General features: G+C 33.5%; 1 protein-coding gene across 1 annotated transcript in view; it reads left to right on the top strand.

Annotated features, from left to right (window-relative positions):
• Positions 1–17581, top strand: part of LOC145287772 (proteasome adapter and scaffold protein ECM29-like) — a 184835-nt gene extending 167254 nt beyond the window's left edge. Inside the window, exons 45-50 of the mRNA XM_080135598.1 lie at positions 3564–3710; positions 8092–8215; positions 11535–11640; positions 13901–13998; positions 16119–16190; positions 17029–17581. Coding sequence (XP_079991724.1) covers positions 3564–3710; positions 8092–8215; positions 11535–11640; positions 13901–13998; positions 16119–16190; positions 17029–17180 — 699 coding nt within the window. The 3' untranslated portion in view covers positions 17181–17581. The remainder of the gene's footprint in view (positions 1–3563; positions 3711–8091; positions 8216–11534; positions 11641–13900; positions 13999–16118; positions 16191–17028) is intronic.
• Positions 17582–26874: the final 9293 nt, after the last annotated feature.

Below are 26874 nucleotides of genomic sequence, written 5' to 3'. Positions count from 1 at the left end.
TGGGGTTAAATGGTGACGAACAGAATTTTTAGAACGAACATGTATTCACATATATTACAAGCAAAGACTGGTTGAGAATACCATTCTCAATGGTAGCGTTTGCACACGATCGGTTTGGTCGCGTGCCAATCTCAAACTCCCAGGCACCGGTACTCGATACCGGAAGTGACGTCATGAGAGGAAGTGACGCTATGAAATAGTCCATTAATTCCCTGGAGGGGCGTCTCCAACAATAATATTTATGCATATTTTACAACCGGGCAATGCCGGGCGGCTTGTTAGCCAAATAATAAATGTGGCACAATATTGTATTATAAATGATGCCAATCTTTACATCTGAACACATTTCTTTCCAGACACGAGGCAAAGGTCTTTTCGACCTGTGTTGGTTCAAGTGAGACATGGGTCCCAAATACTTCTGATTTATAACAGTTTCAGCATAATGACGTACCATGATTAGGTGGATGCACAAGAGCAAACTAGAAAAAAAAATCTTTTCAGTTATGAATACCTTAGATGCTCGGCTTGTCAGGTTGTTTGGTCATGCGCAGTGTGCCACCTCCTTCATTAACTTGATAACACATGTAGATACCTCAAGCACGAGTGTGTATGCAGTTTGTGATTGCTTGCAACACGACTGATATCAACCTTATAGATTGGATCACATTGAGAGCAGGCGTAAGACATTGCTTGGTGATGTTTTCCTGAGTCTGGGACACTCACAACACTTTTAATATCAAAACCGGATTCAGTTTAGTTTCACATAACGCAAGGATATCTGAAGAGTTAACTAGGAGAAAAGATTTTACAGCATCTAGATTACTTCTATGGCACGGATATTTGTACGAAATGCGAGCTGTGGTCGAACGGTGGCACTTATGGATGTAACCAACTATTAAGTTTCCGCCATTTTCTTTCTTTTTTTTTTTTTTTTTTTTAAAGATTTTTCAATCATATTTTTTTTAAGTTAATTTAATAAAATAATATTTGCACTTTTCAGATATCATTTGAAATTTGAGATATTAAAAGTTAAAAATGGTATTATTTTTCTTTTTAAAAAAAATTTTTTTTTTTTTGCGTTTTTTTGTGTTGGACATTAAAATCATCAAATACATGAACATGGGTGTTAGTATCTAAGAAGAGTACTTCACATATACTGTGAAAGACATGGTGGATTGGAATACGGTCCTGATTCGAGGGATGACAGTCGAGAAAATATAATAACGCAGTGTTGCAAAGCTAATCTAAAGCACATGAAGGTCTGATCATCTGATTTTAAACTGTGCTTTCTACTTAAGGGGAGGATGTTACGAATATAGACTCCGTGCATAGGAGTTCTTATGGTAAAGATGATAATAGACTCCGTGCATAGGAGTTCTTATGGTAAAGATGATAATATAACCTTACCTCAAACACACATGATGAACAAGTTGAACAGCCATTAATTTAAGACGGTCATGGTTGATTGCATCAAAAAGACAATCAAATATCACCTGCAAGAGAAGTTTAGCATATATATATATATATATATATATATATATATATATTTTGTGCACAATTGAAAATTTGAGATAATGTTATTTTCAGCCTGTGTTCATCTTACATGGCAATGAGACTGTGGTAGTTAGACATCGAAATGCGAATCATTCTAATTGCTTACCTTCTCTCAGTTTGTTTTGATATGCTCTTTTCGTCATTTCCGAAAATTAACAAGTTTTAACATGAACGTGTTAACTCAAAAATATTTTCCAACCAATGTAAAAACAGTTATATATATATATTTTTTTTTTTTTAGCATGATAATGGATATCAAAATGATACCTTTCCGTCTTGAGAAGCAATGGATACCTCCTGTACCTTGATAAATTAACATTTAATTAGAATAATAGAGATGAAAATAATAGAAAATAAAATACTATCTATGGGGCTTGTTCAGAATTCTTCCTCTGAAAAAAACAAAACAAAAAATATTTTTTTAATATGTATGATGTATGTACCTGTGACAGCAAAAAAGAAAAAAAAAACATTGTACACCAAAAACCATGGGAGAATTAATCAAGTAGTTTTATTTTTAAATTAGAAAATAAAGTTTTATGGCTAAAGTGTGCAAAAAACAAAACAAAAGAAATTCAGAAAAATATGTATTTTAAGATGGGTGTGTTTCCACCATATCATAGCCTTGAGCCCCCCCCCCCCTGGAGGGGCATAAGTCATCTACAACTTTGTAGATGCTTTTGTAGTGAGGAGTTCTTTTTCAGGGTGAGTGTGCTGGCCTCACTCCCAACCTTCTCAGAAGGTACATACAGCACCTAGTCTTCCCAAATGGTCACCCATCTGGCACCGGCCAGGTTCAACATTGCTTAACTTCAACGATCTGGCAAGAACTGGTGTGTCAACATTATGGTGCCGTACACGGGCGTGGTTGCTTGCACCAAAAAGACAATCAAATATCACCTGCAAGAGAAGTGTATCATAAATATTTCCTTTAAGATTTGAGACAATGGTTTTTTCAAACTGTGTTCATCTTGCATGGCAATGAGACTGTGGTAGTTAGACATCAAGATGCGATTCGAACGAATGCTAAAACACAAACCATTCTAATTGCTTACCCCCTTTCTTTCCTCAGTTTGTTTCGATGATACACTCTTTTCGTCATTTCCGAAAATTAACAAGTTTTAACATGAATGTGTTAACTCAAAATATTCCAACCAATGAAGATCATTTCAAGCTTAAAAAAGTAACACCTGTGTGTGAAAGTAGTAAGCCAGTGTGAACTTAAAAACTCTTATAAGACCTGATCAAGAAAATCAGTTTTAGAGAGATTTTACCAGCTGGCCAAATGAAAGAAACCCGAGAATGTATTCTTCACAAACTACCTCATACCCTTTGGGGCCAGGATGGCAAGGTTCCAAGGACCCAGTGACTAACAATACCATCTTCAACTCCCACACAGCTATACACGCACTAATAAGAACAAGGTAAACGCACACACATGCATAATGCGATGCTGCAAAATACACACACATTTTACTTATTTTATAAACATATTGCCTTCTGACTACTATTCACTCGATTTTACACAAACACATGTTGGACCATAAGCACTAACATAAAAATAACTTTATATTCTCATTTCTTGTATAAAAATGTTTGGTTATAAAATTTTGTATTTCTTCAATTTTTCATTGCATTTTTGAAATTACCAGCTGTGACAATCAGCCTTTAGTAGAGTGTATTTCCATTCCTGCTGTAGCTGTTCATTTGAACCTGGAATCATAAAAATTGGTCAGTCATCTCATAAGATGTATAGCAATAACATACTGAATTTTCAAGAGTCTACGACAATTTTAGATGCCTGTGCAAAAAAAAGTTTGGAAACTTATTTAAGGCACTTTGTACATTTTGAACTGAAGAAGTTTACAATGTCTTTAAACATTATAAACAAGTCCAGATATTTTTTTTTTCTAATATTGTTAGTAAAATATTATTTCTAATAATAATCAAATAATAAATATTGCACAATATTGTATTATAATTTCCCCCCCCCTTTCTTCTTTTTACAGATTGTGGACGTTGTTCTCCGTGAATGTAAAAAAGAAAACACTGTATACAGAATGCGAGCCCTACAGTGTGCCGGACGAATATTAGAGTTGTACGAGATTGATAGATTTGAAACTCTCTGGTTATTACTGCAGCCAACACTGAACAAAGTAAGACTTGGGTTTTTTTTGTTTTGTTTTTTTTTTTTCAAATTTATTTTAAATATAAAATTAATCTTCCATCTTACTTTTGTGATAATTTAAAATTAAAAAAAGCTAAGTTAGTAATTTTGAAATAATATCAAAAAAGCAGGCCAAAGGCTTAGCTGACTCAAAAAAACGTGAGACAACAACTATGGAAGGCAGTATTTTTTGAGGATACAGTTACGAGGCTCAGCATTCTTATCCCGTCGCGGTTAATCACCTGAAGAAGGCCAAAGGATGAGCTGGCTAAAATGTGGTGAAATAACAGCAACTGCAAAGATGAGGATAACAATTCACAAATGAAATAAATATCAAAAAAGTTTGCTAGAAAAGAAATAGGGTTAGACTCGTGTTGCACACTGAAAAAAAAAAATCATCATAGTAGCAGTAATTTGTGTTGTGCTGTTAAAAACAGATCCAATTGCTGCCATCGTGACTAAGCTGTGCATGCATACACAGACAATGTTTTGGTGTGACTGATTTTTCACATTGCATTTGTTTATAGATTAATTGGATCGACTCACAACTATGGGAAGAAAGAAATATAAGCATATTTATTTTGAGATATTGCAGGAATGTATATTTTTTAAGACTGATTTATATATATATATATATATATATATATATATATATATATTCAGTAATGTGATTGATAATTTAAAATTCAAATTAGAATTAAATTAAAAATCCGTTTCACAAGAAGGAACAACAACAAAATCAATAATTTGTACGATCATTTCGGAAAACAATGTTTTTATTGTGATAGACATTAAGCCACGGACAATAATTTTTACATATAGTATTTTTAAAAAACAAAGTTTCCTCATCAGCAAAGTATTGGGAAGGGTTTTTAATATATGTAAAAGACACCATAAATAAACTTAGCATTAAAAAATTAAATGGAAAAAATTAAAATAAAGGTATGCATTTACTTGATAAGAAAATTAATATGGGTTAAAGATAGAAATAAAATAGAATAAAATTATAAATCTGATATAATGATGATATACATACACACATATTTGCAGATAAGATATAGGAGTTCTCTGCTTCTTAACAGACTTATATATTTTTTTCTAGAATAATCTGATTTCTTTTTAAAACGCTAGTTTCCCATAAATATGAGTTTCAGATATTTTATCAAAATCACCCCCAATTTTTTTTTTTTTTTCTTTAAATAAGAAAAAGTTGATTTTTCCCTATATGACAGTTCTCTCTCTAAAAAAATTTTAAAGGATGTTTTCTTTATATTTTTAATTTTTTGTTTAAGGCAATACAATGTAATATTTTTTTCTGCTGCTTGTACGATTTTACAAGTATTTGAAAATATTGAATAACAATTTTTGTTTTCAATAATTTTCTTTATTACCTGTTGATTGCATGTACAGGGTGTTGTTAGCATGGAATCCGAATTTTCGGGATTAAAATCCAGTTGTCAAGAATGATGTTAGAAAAAGATAATTTTGGTCTTATATATTTTTTTCCACTTGCTAACAACACCCTGTACACTCAACAGGTTTTAAAGAAACTTATTGGAAGAAAAAAAAAATTGTTATTCAATATTTTCAAATACTTGTAAAAAAATTCATAACTAAAAAAAAAAAAAACTCCTAACACCATAAGAGATTTCTTGGTCTTTGGGCCAAGATCAAAGTGTAGTATCTGTTCCGGCAGATGCTGCAAGCTATGACTAGCAAAGACCAGATGTGGGGGCAAACCCACATGCCTGACTTTTAACCAGCTCCCATTTCCCACCTCTCGGGAGCTGGTCCCCTTTTTACCTTCCCTCTCCCTTCACTCCTCACATTAAAAATTGGCCTTGTGCCTAATTTGCTCGGTGGGGGAGCAAATAAATACCATCTGTTCTGAGGCTCCAACTTCAATTTTTTGTTCTCAGTTAGTGGAGGAGAAATCCTTCCCGAACTGAGACAATTTTTATTTTTGTTCCTTCTCCCACAATAAAAACCGACCTTGGTATTTAATTGCCCTTGTGAGGAGGCAAGTAAATAGGAACTTAAAAAAAAAAACATCCTTTAAACACTGCACACAATGTTTCAAGAAAACTACAACATCCTCTGCACACTTAAAAATGTTATTTTTGCTTTGAAGGTTAAGATTTCAATCAATTCATGAACAGAGTTGGGAAGTTAGGTAACTTTCTTTTTTTTTTTTTTTAAAGAATGACTTCCTGTTCCTTTACATGTGCACTAAGTGTCTTTTTCTTAAGTTTGAATTAGTTGAAACTAATTAAAAGATGTTTAGGAAATTTTGTTTTCATGTTAGCCTTGCTCCACACACACACACACACTTACACATATACACACACACACACACACAGAAGACCTGAGAAGCAAGTTGAGAAATTCATCTCGTCTTCCACTTTATTTGCCGACTGTTATTCACATCCACATTTATATGTTATTCAATTCCAAAGTTTGTTTTCACACAAATTTATTTTATTGTTCATACAATAAAAGTTTACTAAATTATACTGCCTTTCATAGTTGTTCTCTCACCATGTTTTTTTTTTGGTCAACTAAATGTTTGGTCTGCTTTCGCCAATTAAACCTCTGGCCTGTTTTTTTTTATATTTCAAAGTTGCTAACTTAATTTCAAATTTAAAAAAAAGCTATCACAAAAGTAAGGTGGTGGAGGATTTAAAATCTGACGAGAAATATTTTTTTAGTTTTAGAAGAGAAAAGAAATCTTCTTCCAAACAAAATGGCATATATATATATTTTTTTTTTTTTTAATTTATTTTTTTAGTGGAATCCTTTGAGATGAGTAATATGTGTGTTTTATTCATTTATTTGCGGACTGTTATCCTCATCTTCACAGTTGTGGCTTCACCACATTTCAGCTAACTCCTCCTCTGGCCTTTGTCACGTGATTAACCGCGACAGGATAGGAATGCTGAATCTCTTAACTGCATCCTCAGTAATTACTGCCTTCCATAGTTGTCTCACCACGTTTTGGCCAACTAACCAACTAATCCTTTGACCTGCTTTGGATAGGATTGAAACCAACTTCAGACAATGCTCACCTAGAACCATAGAGATTCAATGCCGTTGAGTATCTACGATTCCAGGTGAGCATTGTCTGAAAATAGCGGTTTCAATCCTATCCAAAGCAGGTCAAAGGATTAATTGGTCAAAATGTAGTGAAATAACAATTATGAAGATGAGGATAACAGTCTGCAAATCAATAAAAAAAATGGCAGCATCAATCCAGTGAAGCTTTGAATTGTAAAAGATTGCAGATGAAGAATAGAGTTTCCAGTAGGTAACCAATCCCAAGTTCTTTCCTGCATGAAGATGAAAAGTTAGGTGCAGGAATTCCTAAAAGATTCAATATATTTTATGGAGCGATTCCAGTTTCTTATTAGTTAATAGCAGAGTGTGGTTCCAACTGATTGCTTAGTTCTTATCACCCCTGTTTATAAATAGAACATTCCAATTTCTTCCATAAAAAATATTGCAACGATTTTTGTATTATTTGGATTCTTGAGAGTTATTTTGATGACGTTTTGATTGATTTAACCTCCAGCTTTCTTCAGGTGTATCTCATCGAACTCATGAATGTTTCTGTCGAACTTGGGAATCATGCTGAATTCAAAAAACTCTGAAGAATTCAAATAATTAATCCTCATCCAAAAAATACAAATATTTAAAAAAAAAATTTTTTTCTTACTCAAATTTATTTAACTGCTTGTGTGTTAAGTAAAAATTACATCTATTTCCGTAAAAAAATACTACCTAGAAAAAATTTACATCTATCTCCGTTAAAAAAATACTACCTAGAAAAAATTTACATTTCTTTCTGTTAAAAAAATACTACCTAGAAAAAAAATTATTTTCCAAAATAAATTAATCCTATAAAATAATACATTCCTTCCAATGTTTGTGTATAGAAACAATTAAACCCTATCTCCCCTGTATCAACAGAACAAGAACACGCTATCCTTATGGATTAAATAAAGGGTTCTGTTAGAAATTCTGTACATAAAGACTTCTGGGTTTATCTAGATGCACCTGAACAAAGTTTGTGGTAGCATCAACTGAAATATTACAATAACATCCGAGATGAGAACAAGAGTACGAACAATCCAAATTATTAGTCTTTATCTCAAAAATTTCAAAATGAAATTCTTGAAAACTCGTGCATCTTACATGATGGAAATTCTGTTAAACAAATAATTTGAGGACAATTTTATGGTCCATCAGATGAAATTTTTTTTAGAATCGTATATTTATTATTATTATTATAAAGATTTTTTTCTTGAATTAAATTAAGAATTAAAGAATTATGATAAATAAATTGATTTTTTATTTTATTTATATTTAATTAGTCTGAAAGTGAATTGAATGAAGAAGGAGATGGTACAGCATGTCAGCTTGGAATTCAAGGCCTTTACCAAGAAAGTGTTTTTGACTGTTTAGGGAAGGCTTGGCCAAAAGTGGAAGAAACTCAAAGTAAGAACATACTTTTTATTCTTTTTTTTTTTTTTTTTGTTTAATGTTTGTTTTTTTTTCTGTCACTTTTTTTTCGCTTTATTCTTTTTTTTTTTACTTCAATTATTATTTATTTCAAATAAATGAATACTAAGATTAATAAAAAAAAATGTTAATAGATTGAATTTATGGTTTAAATTGCAGCTTTTTTTTTCTTTTAAAAATCTCTATATTACATGTGAATTCACATTGTGTTTTTGCACCTATGTTATGTACACATCTATTTTATTTAAAAAAAAAAAAAGTGAAATGGAATCTACCAAAAATGGCATTTCATAAGTCAGACATTGTAATCTTTTGTTAAAAATTTGGGGGGGAAAAAAAAATGAATTACTTTGACTCATTGAAATTTTAAAGCATTCGAACAGTCAAATAGACAGTAATTAAAAGTAGCAAATTCACTAAGTTTTGGGAGCTGTTTACATTTGATAATTTTGTTAAATACATTAAATAGATTAATCTCTATTTAACAGAATTAGTTGTAGTGTTTAACAATTTGGTTCAATTAATAATACAACGATCAAACGATATTGTAACAAACTTTAAATTAAACTTTCAAAATCCTACTTTATCATTAAAATAACAACCAAGTAGCTATAGTTGTAAATAAAATCTATATAATATATATAACTAGCAGGGAGACCCAACGTTGCCCGGGATTGAAAGAAGATCAACAAATGTTCTCCACTTGGAATACTTTTATTGTGATCAAAATTGCTGAAATCGCCCATTTCTCAATCAAATCGATTGACTGCCCACTCTAGTCAGGGACACAGCAGTGACATAGTCCACAATACATTGTAGTTTACATTGCACTGCGGAGAACCTCAAGCTCAGCTGTTCTGGAATTCATAGGAAATGAACTCTCGCACACACACACACACACACACACACACAGACAAACAAAATACCTTTTATATATAAGTAGACATAATACATTCAGGCATTTCATGTTTATACAAATGTTATCAACATTCACACGCATTTAAAAAATATGAGATCGGACGTTCAGCAAAGATAGTGAATAATAGTGATCGCTAACATAAATATTTTATCCATTTTAAAATAAATTGTTCCAAAATCAAATTGCATCAGACGATTTTGATTCATCGGACTACTGTTCTCATCTTGAGTGTCATTTTCACGTTGTTTCAGTTGATGTAACCTCCGACCTTCTTCAGGTGTATTTTTCTGTCAAATTCTGGAATGTTTCTGTTAAACTCAGGAACTTGGATGAAATTTCGAACAGAACCCTTTATTTACTTTACAATAATGAATGTCATGCTCTCGTTCCGTTAACCTGACTGAAAAGAGTAATTCGTAATTGTATTTTTCAGTTACCCACACTGAGAATTGAACCTTCAACAATTTATTTACCTTTTACAATTGATTTTTCCAAGTACTTAAACCATTTCACCATAAGTCCTTCTCGAGTTTGACAAGATACATCAGAAGATGGTTGGAGGTTACATTGACCGAAATGTTGTGAAAATGACACTCAAGATGAGAACAGTAGTCTGAAGAATTCAACTAATATGAATAACCAATCCTCATTTCAAAAATTCAGAAATATCAAATTATATCGCCCTGTTGACTAAAACAGTACAATTTTAAATAAACGTGTTTCAAAAAATCATTTTTAAAATGTTTTTTTATTATTTGATGAATAATTGGCTGATGATTATTTTTTAACATAAAAAAACATTGACTATCGTTTGTAAAAAAAATTAAATTGGTACAATTTTTAATAAAGGGACATATTTGAATTTTTTTTTATTTAAAGAATATTTAGCTGAAATGATGTAAATAATTTTGCTTTAAAATTCATTGTCCCCAAATCAAATTATATTGCTGCATTGACTAAAATAGTAGAATTTTAAATAAACACAGAAGACAATAGCTTCCCCTATATAGAATAGAATATAAAATTCCCCCTTTATTGAAAAATCTGTCTCATGGGTATATCCATGACAAACTGAGAATATCATAGTCCAAAAAAAATCACGTCAATTGATCAAGTAGTTTTCTTTTTATAAAGAAAATCATTTTCAAGCAGTTAATGAGAATTCTTAGCCATTACAACATTAATCTAGTAAGTATGTATTATTGAGTTGTTGTTTTTTGGGGTTTTTTTGAGATTTTTTTCAAAAAAAAAGCAGGCGAAATAGTCACTTTTTAGATACTCATAAAATTTGATGTTCTTGTTTAAAAATAAAACTTGATCAATTTAGTGATTTTTAGGAATATGATATTTTTGTTGCATCACATGTATGTAGATCATACAGAGTTTTCTTTATTTTTGTTTTTTTTTTTATATAAGGGGGAATTCTGGACAAGAACCAGTCAATCCTTAGCTTTTACGAACAATTATGCTACATAAAATTACTTTCTTTCCCATCGGAACACATCATTATACAAAAAAGACGTGATTAAATGCGTTAGTACTTCGACACATTACATTCATCGTGTCATTTTCGCAATATGTCGAACTCGAGAAGGACTTATGGTGCAATGGTTAGAGTACTTGGAAAAATCAACTGTAAAAGTGATATTCTCCTGAAGGTTGAAGGTTCAATCCTCAGTGTGGGCGACCGAAAAATACAATTGCGAATTACTTAGGTCCTCTATTCAGTCATGGCTGACAGAACAAGAGCATGCTACCCCTGTAAAGTAAATAAAGGGTTCCTTTCGAAATTCCACTCAAATTCCCGAGTTTAACAGAAACATTGATAGAGTAGTTTAGTAAAGATTGTTCCACACACATAGACATGGTCTCTTTATATATATACTAGCAGGCTACTTGGCATTGCCCAGTCATAAAATGGATATTTATCGTTTTGAAAAGAATTAAATTGCTACAATTTTAAATAAAGCGACACATTTGGGTTTTTTTTCATTTAAAGAACAATTAGCTAAAATAATGTAAATAATTCTGCTTTACACATTTTTAAATTGTTCCAAAATTCAAATTCTATCATCCTATTAACTAAAACAGTAAAATGTTAAATATAGAAGCAACATATTAATTGTATTTAACAAATAGTTGATAATCACAATACCATTATGACAGAAGAGAGACTAATAGTATTGACCTAACAAACATTACATTTTTCTTTTAAAAGGTATGTGAAAGGCGATAACATACGAACATGAAATGCATAATATAGATTGTTTGGAATTTTTGATAGCACATTAATCCAAGTTATTTTTTTATTGTAATTTTGTATATCAAAAAGTCTGTTCATTTAAAAAAGGTATGTAATCCATTTTTCTCTCGCAGCTACCTATCAAGAAGCGTATTGCGATCAACTTTGCCATTCATTAACGCGTGGAGGATGGAAAACGCAAGTTTCCATCATGAAATCGATGCATAAATTCCTTGAAAGGTGAGCAAATTCATTTGTTATCTTTCCAAACAAAATGATGAACTCCAAAATGCTTCTTTTTTTTTTCCACTTAGTTTACCCCCCCCCTTTTCACTTGGTTTTACCCCCCTCCCTTTTTTTTCACTTAGTTTTACCCCCACTCCCCCCCTTTTTTTTTCTATTTCTAAACCACACCTGGTTATAATCATAAACTGGTTTTTATTTTCAATTAAAATTCTACTTGATAATTTTTTACTAATTTTTGCTGAGGATACTTTTTTTGTCCAATATATCGAAAGAGTTTTCTTTTGAAATATGATTTTCACCTGTATAAGCCCCTATGCATATATCCTTGACCAGTGTTCACATATAAGAGCTGAAATTCTGTAAATCAGGGGAGATAAGTCAGTCTTTCATTTAATCAAGTAATAATGAATGGCGGATCAACAAAATACAAAAAATTATTTTTAATTAAAATTCTACTCAATTTTTCATAATTTTTGGTGAGGATACTTATTTTTTATTTATTTTTATTTTTTTGCATGATACGTATTTCAAAGTGGTTTTACTTGGAATATGATTTTCACTTGTGCCTTATACTGTACAAGCACTCAACATCTTAACCTAACATCAAACGGAATTTCCATACAAACAGTTTTAAAGTTGCCATAAAATTGCTTTCCTGAGGGCTACCACGTGGTCATCTTCAAATCCAATGCCAATAAATGCAAAATATTCTTTATCATTCAACTGACAATCCTTCCATCTCATTAACCATTAACCTTGAGTGGCATTTAGTCTTGATAAGTGATGACTCATTAGTAATCTACTATATAAACAGCAATATGTCTGTCTCCATATTTTCAAACTATCTCCTCTGAAACAAAGTCACAGAGTGGCATAAGTGGCCTCAAATGATTGGATTTTTATGGGCCGTTCTTTTATGGGTCTTTCGCCAGTTAATAGTTTTTAAGGGGTCAAAAATGCGTCAAAATTGAAAAAATTGTTAAACATTTTGTACATTCATCTTTGTTTATATGCATGTCACATTGGTACAGTGGTAACGTCACTAGCTTTGAATTCTATAGTTTCGGTTTCGATTATAGCTGATGGCTCCTAAATACTTTTACTTTTCAAATCACAATATATGAAATTTGGACAAATTAAAATATCATATTTAAGCATATTTTATGCCCGGGTAAAGCCATGATGTGTATGCACATGTATATCCATGTCAATTGTGTGTGCAGTGTTTATACATATATAATTTCACATATAGATATAGTTAATCAAATGGGACACATAACATCACGAGGGACAGTTCTCTTAACAGGACAAATGACATCTTTTCTGTGGGGCACATCAGACAAAAGGAAAACATACCTTCTTCCACTGGTTGGTCTTGACTGGAGGGACAATAAGATAAAACACTTTCCCTCCGAAGGAAAATACCATAGCCAAAGTTAATATTTTCCTATGTAACATTGATTTCACTTCCCTCAGAATTGTACATGTTTCTCTGGAGTCTTACATCTTCTACCAATTGGCTCACCAGATGATTCTGCAGACCTAGAGAGATTAAATCTCTTCCGAGCCAAACTCTAGTCGGTCTCAACTGACCCTCCCCCCTCATTCGCTCTTTAACTGACTAACCCTCTAACTGAGTGCCCTGTGTTTTGTAAATATGTAACTCTTCCTTTGTTAATTATCTGTCACATAACCAGGTCTGTCCTTATTGTTTTTAAACTAAAATTCAAAAAAATTTTTATTGCATAAATATCCTACAAATATTTTATTGTTTCTGTTCCTATTTCAATACATTGCAACATAGTGCAGCCTCCTCGTTCCATCGAGTCATCCAATATTTGTATCTTGTGATCCAATATTTAACACTGCTTACTCCTCTAGATCAGTCATATTCTGTCTATATTCATGCATATTCACAGCGCAGCTTTGAAAGGTGTGGCTTCTCACCACACACACTGTCATTCACTATGAAGAGGTTATTATATTTATTGCATCATTGCTGGGATACATGGACACTAAATGAAAAGGTACTACCTCTCTGCAAACCCTTTTATTCCCAGTTAAAACATACAGATACTAAATCTTCATTATAATATGAATGTTTATTGAACAGAATATGTGAATGGTTAATGCATGATAAAATTGCAATTCTTTGAGATTACGTTTAATTAAAACAAAAACTTTTATGATGAAATATTGTTTAATAAAAAAAAAAAGAATTCTTAAACATGTTTCTATTTTGTTTATTTTATAGATTGTTGCTATGGAAAGACGAAGAAACGGTGAAGAAAAACATTCCAGTTGCAACTAAGATTGTCAATCAAATTCTTTCGTCTGTGATTCCCTGTCTTGGTAAGTGTTATGGTGTTAAATGGTAATAAAAACGAAAGGAACACAGGACTTTTAGAAACAAACATGTATTCACATATATTACAGGCAAGGCGGGTTGAGCAATAACCATTCCTCAACTGTTGGGCATTTTTGCACATAACCTGCTTAGCCGCGTACCAAACTCTGACTGCCGGGCACCAGTACTCGTCACCAGAGGAAGTGACGTCATGAGATAGTCCATTAATCTCATGGAGGGGCGTCTCCAACAGTAAGAAACAATTTTGTTTTCAAAATGCATTTAATGGGATCTTATATGAAATACTAGCGGCGTTGCCTGGGTGTTTGTAGATGTGTGATAAAAAACTGTTAGTAGGCAGGCAGGCTTGAACCCGTGAGGTGAAGGCGGAAAAGAAAGTGAAATAAAAGCTGAGAGTTTACCATTACGCCATGACACGAGCGGAGGTGTAAAGCGTTTAAATTTAGTGATGCCAATCAAGGAGGAAAAGAAAGTGAAAAATAAGTTAAGCAGGCGCAGAAATGAACGTGTTTGTTTTCCCATGATGTTGGTGAAAACTAGCTCCCCCGCAGTGTCCAAATGAATAGTAATTGTCTGATATGAAGGGCTTCCCCCACATTGATAAAACCTAATTGCCTTCTAGACGTCCCGGCCCGGAAGAAAAAGACAAACACAACCGGAAAGAACAGGACAGAAGGAATTTTTTAAAACTCAATCAAAACAAATATAAAGACGATGTCCGTTTTGGAATCTGAGAGGCCAGTACAGTTGAGACAGGCTCGAAGGTGCAGTAAACTGCAAGCTAAATGCACCCAATGAGATAGACACTTAGAGAGGTAAGAGGCGACTGAGAAAAGAGGGGGTGGTGGGACGGACGACAGGCATAGAAAAAAAAAACAGTTGTAAACAAAAGAGAAAAAATACAAAGGAAAAAAAGGTAGATAGGGCCAGAGTGGTAGGTGGAGGGATACTTCTTTTGGCCAAGAAAGCTGTAAACGCTAATTGACCATGACAGCCCGATATGTGAATGGAAGGAAGGGTACCAATGAAATTCCAATTTACAAAGTGACCATTGTTGGCTGCTCCCTGGTGGGTAAGTGGCCTCTATTGAAAAGACACGTGGCCTTTGTGGAATTGGATTTGGTTGATTTTTATGATCCCTCAAAGTTAATTGAACGAGACCATTCTGGTTTTAATGGCCCGTCAAATTCCATTAGGCACACGCCGGCTGAGATATTCTACTCGATTGCCAACAGAAGAAGAAGAAGAAACAGCCCCTTTTTTGGGCATAGGCCGCCTGGTGAAGATTTGAGTGACAGCGGTTCCGGCATCCTGATTGGCTAAAGGGCCGAATGAGAGAAAAAGAAGAAGATATAGCTCCCGCCCCCACAATATAAGCAGCGAGTTTTGAGCGCAAGACACACAGAGACTGACAGACACGGAGAGACATCTGCTCCCCTGGGCTCGAATGAGCAAAAAAGCCGACTGCCTCATCAATTGACCCTACCACGTAGCCGTTTAGTTTTTATCGAAAACGGAAGAACTTTGCAGTTAACAAACGGCCAGTCCCTAACTTAATAGTGAAATACGAAACGACGATTGTAACCTTTTATGAATAACAAGGGATTTTGAATCACAAAAAAAACAAACAAAAAAAAAACAAATATCGACTTGTCCTTTTTTAATTCGTTTGGCATAATTGCAGAAACGCTCGACGAGTCTCTTTCAGGTACTGGCCGCTGACATTCTCATCAAAAAGACCCAAAGACCAACGATCAGGAAGCGTTCCACCACTAGACAATGCGCGGGCGACGTAAGTGTCACACAGTAGTGAATGCGACAATATCGTCATAATCGTAATGGTGAAAATTGGGTAAATTACATTACTTAAGGGCTCCTCAAGAATTTGTTCACATTGAACTTGAAGACGACCATATTGTAGTCCGTTGGAAAGCAGAAAAACGGAACACAGTTCTACAGGCGTGCAGTTCTAAGAAAGAAGCTTTGTTTATGAAATGTACATTTAGTTTTAGACACAGTTAAAGAGTGAGGGAAATTATTGATAGCGGTTTCTACAGATTTCTTGTTTGATTTGTTTTTCTCAATCTGTTTTTGCTTCTTTCAGCCAACATGAAATACACGATGATACGATCGGAATCGCTGGCAGTGATTACTCGAATCATCCAGAAACTCAAAGGTGAGTTTTTCTTCTTTCTGTTGTCATTTGTACGTTGGAAAATAATCAGTACAATGTAAAAGATTGAAGTAAAAAATAAATTTTGTGTTTTATGTAAAAACAAAAACAGTGAAAATGAAACAAAATTGACAATGCGTGAAGAAACGAAATTGTTAACAATGCGTGAAGAAAGGAAACTGTTAACAGTTTCCTTTCTTAAGTGTATAAGCAAAAAAAAAAAAAGTAACATTAATGTTTGGTGTATTTTAAGTCAGAAAGCCAGTATCTTCAGGCAGCCTTACCTAGTAGCATAAGTTTTGAGTTTTCGTTCATGATTTTTTCACTTTTTTTTTTTTTTTTTTGTTTCATTTTACTTTTAAGTTTGCAAAAATCAACTTTCCCCGCCCTCTTTCTGGGATTAACACTTGAGCTCTATATGAAATGCGTAGATATTTGAATAAAGTTTTCCTCTCCCCAATTGACTTTTCACGGTGATCCGTTTTGTATCTTTGTCATGAGAGGACCGTTTTTGCTGACCCCTCCCTGTAGAAAACTGATGATTTTAGGGTGAAGGAATTAATGTTTTTGGCCAATTTTTCGATATTTGTCGGGCGAAGGTTGGAAGTTTAAAATGATACCGATCTCGTGAAAATCCATGACACGTGTCGAAAGTTTTTGCGAGACATACAAACACACATACATACATACATACATACACACACATTTTCACTTTTATATATATAGATAAAACTGTCAGAAGATAACTACTTTGTAACACACAGTAATGGGATTTTAAAGTGGAAGCACATTACAGCAGAACAAAGAAATAATCAATTCATATTTCCTCCTTTCTTTGCAGACTTGGATAACCGATCATTAATGACGGAAAAACTCAAGGAAGAACTCATCAAAGGTTTGGATCCGTTCATGGAAAACAAAAAGAACGAACTGTATCAAAAAGTCGTGGACATTCGGGTGCTTTTGGGTTTGCCTATCGATATGGAACATTGAAGAAGAAAAAAAAACTTGTCGACATTCAGGTGCTGTTTTGGTTTGTCCATCGACATGAAATCTTGACTGCCTTATTTTCACGTATCAGGTGAGACGGAAAGACGACCAAATGATCTGAAGTCGTTTCCCTTTGATACTGAGGAAATAAAGGGAGGTAATATCAGCTACTCACAAAAGTCCCTTTTTTGGAGAGGGCACCACAACTTCAGTATGATTATTTTTTAAGGACATGTACTCCACAGTCATCCACCAATTTTGAATATTTTTTTTTTTCTTTCTTTGTCATATTCCATCTTTGACAGAAATTATGTTGAACTTGTTTGCTTTTTTTTATATATTTAATTCTATCGATCTCATCTCGTTTTTGGGATTATAATTAAAAAAAAAATTGGTTTAGAACATTTCAGCTGTTTGGGTTTTTGATTTACATTTTTTTTTGAGAGCATGAGCATTTTGCAGTGGAGTCAACATGTTATTTACTCTCTACAGCAGAAAGATGTGACACAAGGTGGGAAGAGTCAAACCAGCGCCCCTACAGAAGGAATACCCTGTCGTTGGCATTCCCTGGTCTTTGGTTAACGCCTCATAAGTAAACAAACTTACATCTGGGTGGCAAGTCCTGGAAGGGTGGGCCTCCTAGGTAATTATTCAGATACCTCAGTCCGACAGGTGGTAAGCTACTGAACTGGTCCAGGATCAGTCTGGCTTATTGTCAAGAACATTCTCGGCTGGTATTTTTACCCAAATTTTCCTCAACCAGAGCAGCGAGGAGACCAACCCTTAATCAAAACTGGTGTAGGCATGATCAAAGATTTGAATGATTATATTTATAGCTAGGTGTGATAAAAACTAGCCAATCAGGTACCAGAATCACTGTCAGTCATTGTGTTGGCACAAGAAGATGGCCACTGCAGACTCTTTACAATTCAAAGCTTCTCTGCCTGGATTGATTCTTCTTCTAATTTTGCTTGGGACGACTATGTTTAATATTTGCAATTGGATAATTTTTTTTTTTTTTTACTACAGGGTTATTTCTTTTTTTGATCATTTTCTGATGGCAAGAAAAGTCTGTTCACTCGAGACAATAAAACGAAAAAAGAATAAAAAATAAAACAAAACAAATATATGCAGGGTGACCAAAAAAAACGGGCCCAACTCTAATTAGGCCCCGTTTCTTAGTGTTTTGTCTGAACGAAATGAAACCTTGGTCATAACTAGTTTATTATATTCAAAACATCAAAACACTAGGGTCTTTGGCATTTTTTTTCTCCGTGCTACAGCATATATTCTAGATGGCCTCCATTTAGCTTTTGTTTTTTTTGGGGGGGTTACCCTGTAACAAATGGCAAGATAAGTTACTCTTCTATCTAACTGGATAAGTTTTTTTGTGTTTTAATTTATTTAAAAGTGTTTTTCACTGAGGGAAAAAAAAAAAGAATCAAACAAAAATATAACTAATAAAATATACAGTAATGGTTAAACACAATTTTTGCCCGATTGGTAAAAGTTAGTAAGAGTATTTGTTCAATTTTTTTATGATTCACGAAGCCGCATAGGCTCACCTGATTTTGTAAAATTTTTTCTGTGATAAAATGCTTTAAAATAACTTAAAACACAAAAATATTTATCCAGTTTATTTATGTTAAAATATTTACCTTTGGTAACATTTACTTGTTGCATATGTATATATATAAATATTTGTATATTTTGTCAGCAAGTCATTATTCAAGCACATCTGATTGAACACGACAGAGTTTTTTTTTCCGATTTTGTTGGGTAACTTTTCAATTCGCTGAGTAGTCATTTTTATTTTGACTGGCATGTTGTATACTATGGCGCTGTTGATGATGATCGGATGTACCGATTGAAAGCACTTAAGAATATGGCTGAACAACAACTACTGCACGCCATTATATACAACATGCCAGTCAAAATAAAAAAGACTGCTCAGCAAATTGAAAAGTTATCCAACAAAATCGAAAAAAAGAAGAACTCAGTCGTGTTCAATCAGATGTACTTAAAAAAATATATATATATATATATATATATATATATTTATTTGACTTTGACTTTCCATGTCTCACTGACAAATAGGGTGCATACTTTTATAAGTATTTGCTAATATTCTCTCTCCTCTGATGAGATGGTAGATATTGAAACCCTATAGGTTAAGGAGATTAATTTTCTAAACTATTCTTTGTCTTGCTTAGAATAATAAAAATCTTTGATCTGAAACTCAAACATTTCATTTCAATGAGAGGTTTTTGAAATTCATTAAAATCAATACAATTTATTTGCTCTATCTTGCATATTGAGCAATTCTTATTTAGATGGGATAATACTTATAGAATATTACTGCCAGTAATATTTTGTAAACTTTACAATCTCACGTTTCCATAACAACTGGTTGTTAAATAAAAACTATTTTGAAGTATATATATATATATATATTTTACTCCTTTTTAATTTTGTTGACTTCACTGCAAAACTTACTTCTATAGATTACGACATCTAAATTCATACACATTGGTGCATTACAACATTTTTTTTTTTTAACGGTTCTGAATTTTTGAGATGAGGATTGGTTATTTGAATTTGAATACTTCAAACTATTGTTCTCATCTTGAGTGTCAATTTCACAATGTCTGTCGATGAAACCTCCAACCTTCTTCAGGTATATCATGTCGAACTCTGGGACAATCTGCACAGGATTTCTTGATTCACCAGCCATAAATGGATAGAGGTTCTAAGTAATTTGCAATTGTATCTTTTTTGTCCGCAAGTTCTCGTGGCACAGTGGTGAGAGTACTTAGAAAAATTCCATTGTAAAAGTGATATTCTCCTGAAAGTTGAGGGTTCAATTCTCAGTGTAAATTACTTAGGACCTCTATCTAGTCATGGCTGACAGAACAAGAGCGTGCTACTCCCGTAAAGTAAATAAAGGGTTCTGTTCGAAATTCCATGCAGAGTCCGACAGAAACATTCCCGAATTAATAAGATACACCTGAAGAATCCAAATAATACGAATAACAAATCCTCATTTCAAAAAGTATTCTTAGTATCATTTTCCGCAATTCTTTCTAATAATGTACTCACAGGAGGGACCCCATGAAGGTGTGATATTATGGAATGGCTCTCCCACTCTGAGAGATTAACTAAGAATGTACACTCATGAAAAAAAAAAAAAAAAATGGGCCAAGAGTGAAAGAAAGAAAAATCGATTTTTCAATATGATTCCATGAATTTTTGTTAAATTGAAAATTTCTATTTTGCATATCATTATTATTATATAATAAGTGAAAAAATTAATCCTAAAAATGGCGAGGATATAAAAAACCAAATTGCAGGATTAAGTCCAAAATGACTTACAAGCAGATTTTTTATATTTTAAGAAAATAAAAAGTGAAAGCATCTCTTTATGCAGTGAAGTGAATTAGTCAAAGGTTCGAAGTCAAACGCTCGGTAAAAAGGAAATCTGGATCTGGTCGCCCTAGAGCATCCACTTTAAGGATGACCACAAGGTTAATTATGTTGACCATAGCAAAGAATTCAAAACAGAGGCTGGAAATTTTCTTTCTAGATATACAATATCTAGATAAATGAAAGAAATTGGATTTTCTTCTAAAAGGTGTGCAAAGAAGCCATTTTTATCTAGGAAGAACATCAATGATAGAAAGAGATGAAAGATAGAGACTGGTTCAGGAATGTTTTCTGGTCAGATGAATCAAGATTTTGTCTTGTTAGTGATGTTCCCAAACGGTGCAATCGAAGAACTGAAGAAAGATTTTCGCCAAGTTGCATAAAATCGACAGTTAAACACAGGAATGGAAGGATAATGGTATGAGGAACTTTTACTACAACAGGAGTTGGGGAACTTATTCGATGTGAGAAGTCAATCAATGCAAAGGAATACATTCGAATATTAGAAACTGGACTGTTACCAAGTATCCAGAAGTTGGGAATATCTCAGAACATTATTTTTCAACATGATAATGCCCCTGCACACACTGCTAAAGTCACAGAAAAATGGTTTTCTGATAACTCAATTGATGTGATATTTTTGCCAGGTATAAGCCCCGATTTAAACCCAACCAAGAATATTTGGTTCATAATATCTCGTGCATTGGCCGGAATAACTTTTTCAAGCTGTGCAAAGCGAACGGAATAGCATCTCCTCTCCACAGTGTTCCACTTTGGTTGAGAGCATGTCTAAAAGGATTGATCTTTTAAAGAAATCAAAAGGGAATGCGATTCCATACTAAGCATTTATTAAAGTAAATGTCTTGTTTTGTGTTATTAGTCTCGTTTAAGTTTCCTTGTTCAATATAGCTTTTAGTGCAATAAAATTTGTTTGGCCCATTTTTTTTTTTTTTTTTTGCTCACGAGTGTTAGGAATAACAAAAAAGAATTCCACAAAACAAACGTCGCCATTACAGTTTAACTGTCAAGATAGCCTGTGTGGTCAAGATAGGAATATGGGAAAACACTTTCAGTTACAATGAGGATTTGGTTTCATCGTTATGTTTCATGATATATCAACCCTTTTTGGGTTATTTTATGTCAAATTCAGTAATTTTGGAAAAAAAATTTTACGCTTAAAGTTTTTTGTATCTTCGAATATTTAATTCATGGTGTTTGGTTTGGTTGTTTGTAGAGGAAAATCTTTTTCTGTTTTTGACTTAGCAGAACATGATTGAGTCTTGCAAAGGGAAAGAAAATAATATCAACGTTTATTTTATGTCAGAAAGCCAGTATCTTCAGACAGGGGTTACGTTGGGAAGAGTAGAGATAGAAGACGAAGAAAATCAGAAATCGTAAGGATTACATAGGGATTGGGAAAATGATCTAAAAGAAAAAAGGAGTCTGTTGTCTTTACTTCATCCGTCCAAGAAGTGTAAAATCGTAAAATATGCTTAAATATATTTTAATTTATGCAGATTTTGTATTTATTATTATAGAACCAATTCTTTATATATATATATATATATATATATATAAAATATATTTGTAGCCATCGACATACAGTCCTGTTTCGTTGTATCACAACTCATCAGTGCCGCTAGACTAGCACCTATCCCAAGCCAAGGATCGAACCTAGAACCGTCGTGATGACAGTCAGCAGTTCTACCCCCTGACCACGGAAGCGATGCCCGCAACTAATCTGACCGAATGTCTATTTAAATAAACATCCATCTGCTACTTGTATAGTGCTCAAACGCTTGTTTGTAAACAAACCGCGAGCTTCGCATTTTTCAGCCAAATTAAGTAGCGAGTGAGATTATTTATGACAGTGTTCAACCCAAAGAGGGGGGCTTTATAAAATATATTTGTCGTCATCGACATACAGTCCTGTTTCGTTGTATCACAACTCATCAGTACCACTAGACTAGCACCTATCCCAAGCCAAGGATCGAACCTAGAACCGTCGTGATGACAGTCGGCAGTTCTACCCCCTGACCACGGAAGCGGTGCCCGCAACTAATCTGTCTAAATGTCTATTTAAATAAACATCCTTCCACCACTTGTAAAGTGCTCAAAATTTATAGGAGTGTGTGTATATATATATATATATATACACTCCTATAAATTTTTTTTTGTGTGTGTGTATTGATGTTCCTATTAAAAACTCTTAAAAAGAAAATACAACTTTGTTATATATGGGTCATAGAAAGATGATCAGCTTTAGTTAACTATTACGTGTAATTTTATATTCATGTAGATATTCTACATGATTTATACTTGCGTAATATTTGCGTCTTTTGGGTCTAAACACTTTAAATTTTAGATGTAGGTTACCTGGACACGAGTCAAACTTTTTAATATATATATATATATATATGCACATGAAGTTATAAACAGTACATATGGCCCGAGTAAAGACGGGCTGAACTGCTAGTATAATAATACGAAATCTGCATTAACCAAAATGTAATATTTAAGTGTATTTTACGACCAGGAAATGCCGGGCAGCCTGCTGGTGTGTGTGTGTATATATATATATATATATATATATATATTAGTGATTTCAAAAGTTTTTTAAAAAATGTGAGTTGGATATCATCAACTAAAATTGAAGCCAAAATATTTAGCACTTCAGCCTTAGCTGCTACTGTTTGAGCTATCATTAGATAGACATGAACTAGTTAAAAAGAACATATTTTAACGTGTGTATATATATATATACACATACATATACACACACACACACGTCTGCATATATATATATATACACACACACACACGTCTGCATGTATTTATTTATATATATATATATACACACACACACACACGTCTGCATATATATATATATATATATATATACACACACACACACGTCTGCATATATATATATATATATATATACATACACACACACGTCTGCATATATATATATATATATATATATACACACACACACGTCTGCATATATATATATATATATATATATACACACACACACGTCTGCATATATATATATATATATATATATATATACACACACACACGTCTGCATATATATATATATATATATATACACACACACACGTCTGCATATATATATATATATATATATATATATATATACACACACACACACGTCTGCATATATATATATATATATATATATATATATATATACACACACACACACGTCTGCACGTGCATACAAGAACACTTTAGGTTGACTTACGCCTGTCAAGTTTCAATTTATTTTGAATTTTGACCCTTAGCAGCTGTTTTTACTAGCTAAACACCCATAAAAGAATGTTCCAGGAAAAAAATACAATCATTTGACCAACCTTGCGCCATTCTGCGACCTTGCGTCTCAGAGAAGATGCAGTTTGAAAACTGAAGACAGGCAGACACACAGACACAGTGATTTTTATATATTAGATTTTGAAGGAAAGAGATGAGAATTAGCTCAGATGTAGAGACACTAGCAACAAAACCCTAACCACATACACATTTCGTGTTCAATATGTCACCTGGTGCTACCAGATCAGGCTGTCTATTGGCTTCCTGAGACAAATTGCACCTACATCGATTTTCTGTTTTTGTTTTCTATTCTCTTTCGTAAAACTTAATTATGTTCTGCAAAAACAAAAAACAGCCCCCTTCCCCTCAGTACTTCCCAACCCCGGTGAGGCATTAGAATACACCGACTGCCCCCCTGCAGAGAGTAAAAGTCCCTCAATGGGTCCACCTGTTTGTCATGAATGGCGACCCATAATGCTCTAGAACGGGATCCTGGTGGCTGAGTACCTCATGACCCGGATCCAAGTGGCCGTGAGTTTACAACACTTCACTTTGGCCCTTACTTCAGTTAGACAAGCAGTCGGGAAGGCCCGACCTGATCAATCAGCTAGTCATGCCAAGCCCTAATAACAGTAAACTCTCACAAAAAGAAAAATACAAATACATCACACACAAGCACCTTTATAGAAAACATACTGATACCAGAAGGCGATGGCAAGGGCCAATCAAATAGTGAAACCTGATGCTACCGACAACAGCCCTTTATTATAACTTGCTGGGTCCAAGTAAATAAAGAAACCATCATAAGCAGATACACTCACTGTTTGAGTATATCATCCTTGTATCCCTGCGGTGTTTGGGCGAATGGGTTTCCCCCCCAACCATCTACCAATTTAGGGTTCCGAGGAGGGTGGGGAATAGGGATGATGAAGGAAAAAAACATAATTTATGGCTTCCAAAAAAAAAAAAAAAAAAAAAAAAAAAAATCAAAAGACCCCATCCAGAAAGTGAAGATGAATCAGACTCTGATATAGAATTAGATAATCATAGAATATTCCCAAGATTCATTGTTTTGGAATCTATGGAGAGCGGTACTCCAATCACCAAATTGTCCCCATTCATTATCGAAAAAGAAATCAGATCTATAACCAAAACTACGCAAATAAAAAAAACTAAGAAACAACACCCACCTTTTAGAAGTACTAAATAAACTCTCAGCAAATACACTCCTAAATCAAAATCGCATCCACAACCTTAAAATAAAAGCCTACCCCTACATCACCTTGAACTCTTCAAAGTGTGTGATAAAGAGCCCAGAACTTGCACTTTGCTCGTCAAAAGAAATTAAAAATAACTTAAAGGAGCAAGGAGTCACAGAAGTCAGAAGAATAAACATTAAAAAAAATTAACCAAATGATTTCAACAAACACCTACATCTTAAACTTCAATACCCCCAAACCTCCCACAGAAATAATAATCAGCTATATAATAGAAAGGGTAGAAATCTATATTCCAAAACCATTACGATGTCACAATTGCCATAAATTTGGCCACCACAAAGATAGATGCACCAGACCACCAAGATGCAAAAACTGTGGTGGAATTGGGGAACACAAAATGCGACATGCTATCAAAATGTGCAAACTGCAAAAAAAAAAACATGGAGCTAATTCAAAGGAATGCGAAGTTTGGAAGAAGGAAAAACTAATAACTAAAATCAAACACACCAGACTCCCCAACATATGCAAGTATAGCAAAAACTAGAAATAGCCCTCGAAACAAGAGACAAAACAACTTGACTGAATTGATGAAAGAATTAAAGTTACTTGTGGAGATATTAAAGGAAAACTTAACTAAACTAACTAAATGGGACCTGAAGGAGAATCCCGTCCCAGAGAGACGAGGCTGAAACTCCAAACTTATCCGATACTACTACTAAACCCAAGGATTTTTCACCTACCAAAACAAAACCTCCTAAAGAAAATCAACATAATAAACAAAAAACAGAAATGGTGCTGGTTGAGGACGAAAACAAATTCAAACTAATTGAAATTAAGAGTCAAGGAAGGCACTTAAGACCCCCCCCCCAAAAAAAAAACCCTGGACCGAAAAACTTCAACAACATTCCCAATCTAGATCCAAAAACAGAAATATCACCAAATGAGGTATCCAACCAAAAAACTAAAATAATACAAAAAATGGAAGTGGATGAATTTTCGTAAATATCTACAAAACCTTCCCAGAAGCAAGAAAGCTGATAAAAGCAACAAAACATATACAGATGAATAATAATAATAATAATAGACAGCCAAAACCCAAACCACCAGCCAAAATACAAGACATTACACACAGAATCATACGATGGAATTGTAGGGGTATAAAAGCGAACTACTGCTATCACATTTAAACCTTGCTGCTATCTGTCTACAAGAAACCTTCCTACAAGAAAAAACAAACTGCAAATGAAAAACTACAATTTTATCAACAACAGAGCTAATGGAGGTACAACATTACAAAATGTCTACGCACGTTCGTAGACATTTTGTAAACATTGTTTTTAAAAAATAATACTTCTATTATGTTTTAAACGACTGTAATAGTTTATTTTGGAAGTATATTTCATAAAGAAAATTGACAACCCACTTTAAAAACAGAAATTACGAGTTTTATATATTTTATTCGCAGTTTTTTGTTGACTCTTCTGGCGGCCATGTTGTAAGCCCTAACGGTATTTTTGGAGATTACCAAACATACCTCATAGCAAAATAAATATAAAAACAAAACTACAAGCAATAGCAACTCAAATTACATTACATAAAACCATCACTGTTTCATATACATACCCCCAAACAAAACTATGAATACAAAAGAAGTAAATGACTTTATAGCAAAACTCCCCAAACCCTACCTTTTGCTGGGAGACTTCGACAGCCACAAC

The sequence above is a fragment of the Euprymna scolopes genome, chromosome 11 (genome assembly GCF_053919585.1).
Source record: "Euprymna scolopes isolate OS-2025 chromosome 11, ASM5391958v1, whole genome shotgun sequence".
NCBI classification, from domain to species: domain Eukaryota; kingdom Metazoa; phylum Mollusca; class Cephalopoda; order Sepiida; family Sepiolidae; genus Euprymna; species Euprymna scolopes.
The sequence above is the reverse complement of the archived record's forward strand: the minus strand, read 5'-3'. Positions and strand labels throughout refer to the sequence as shown.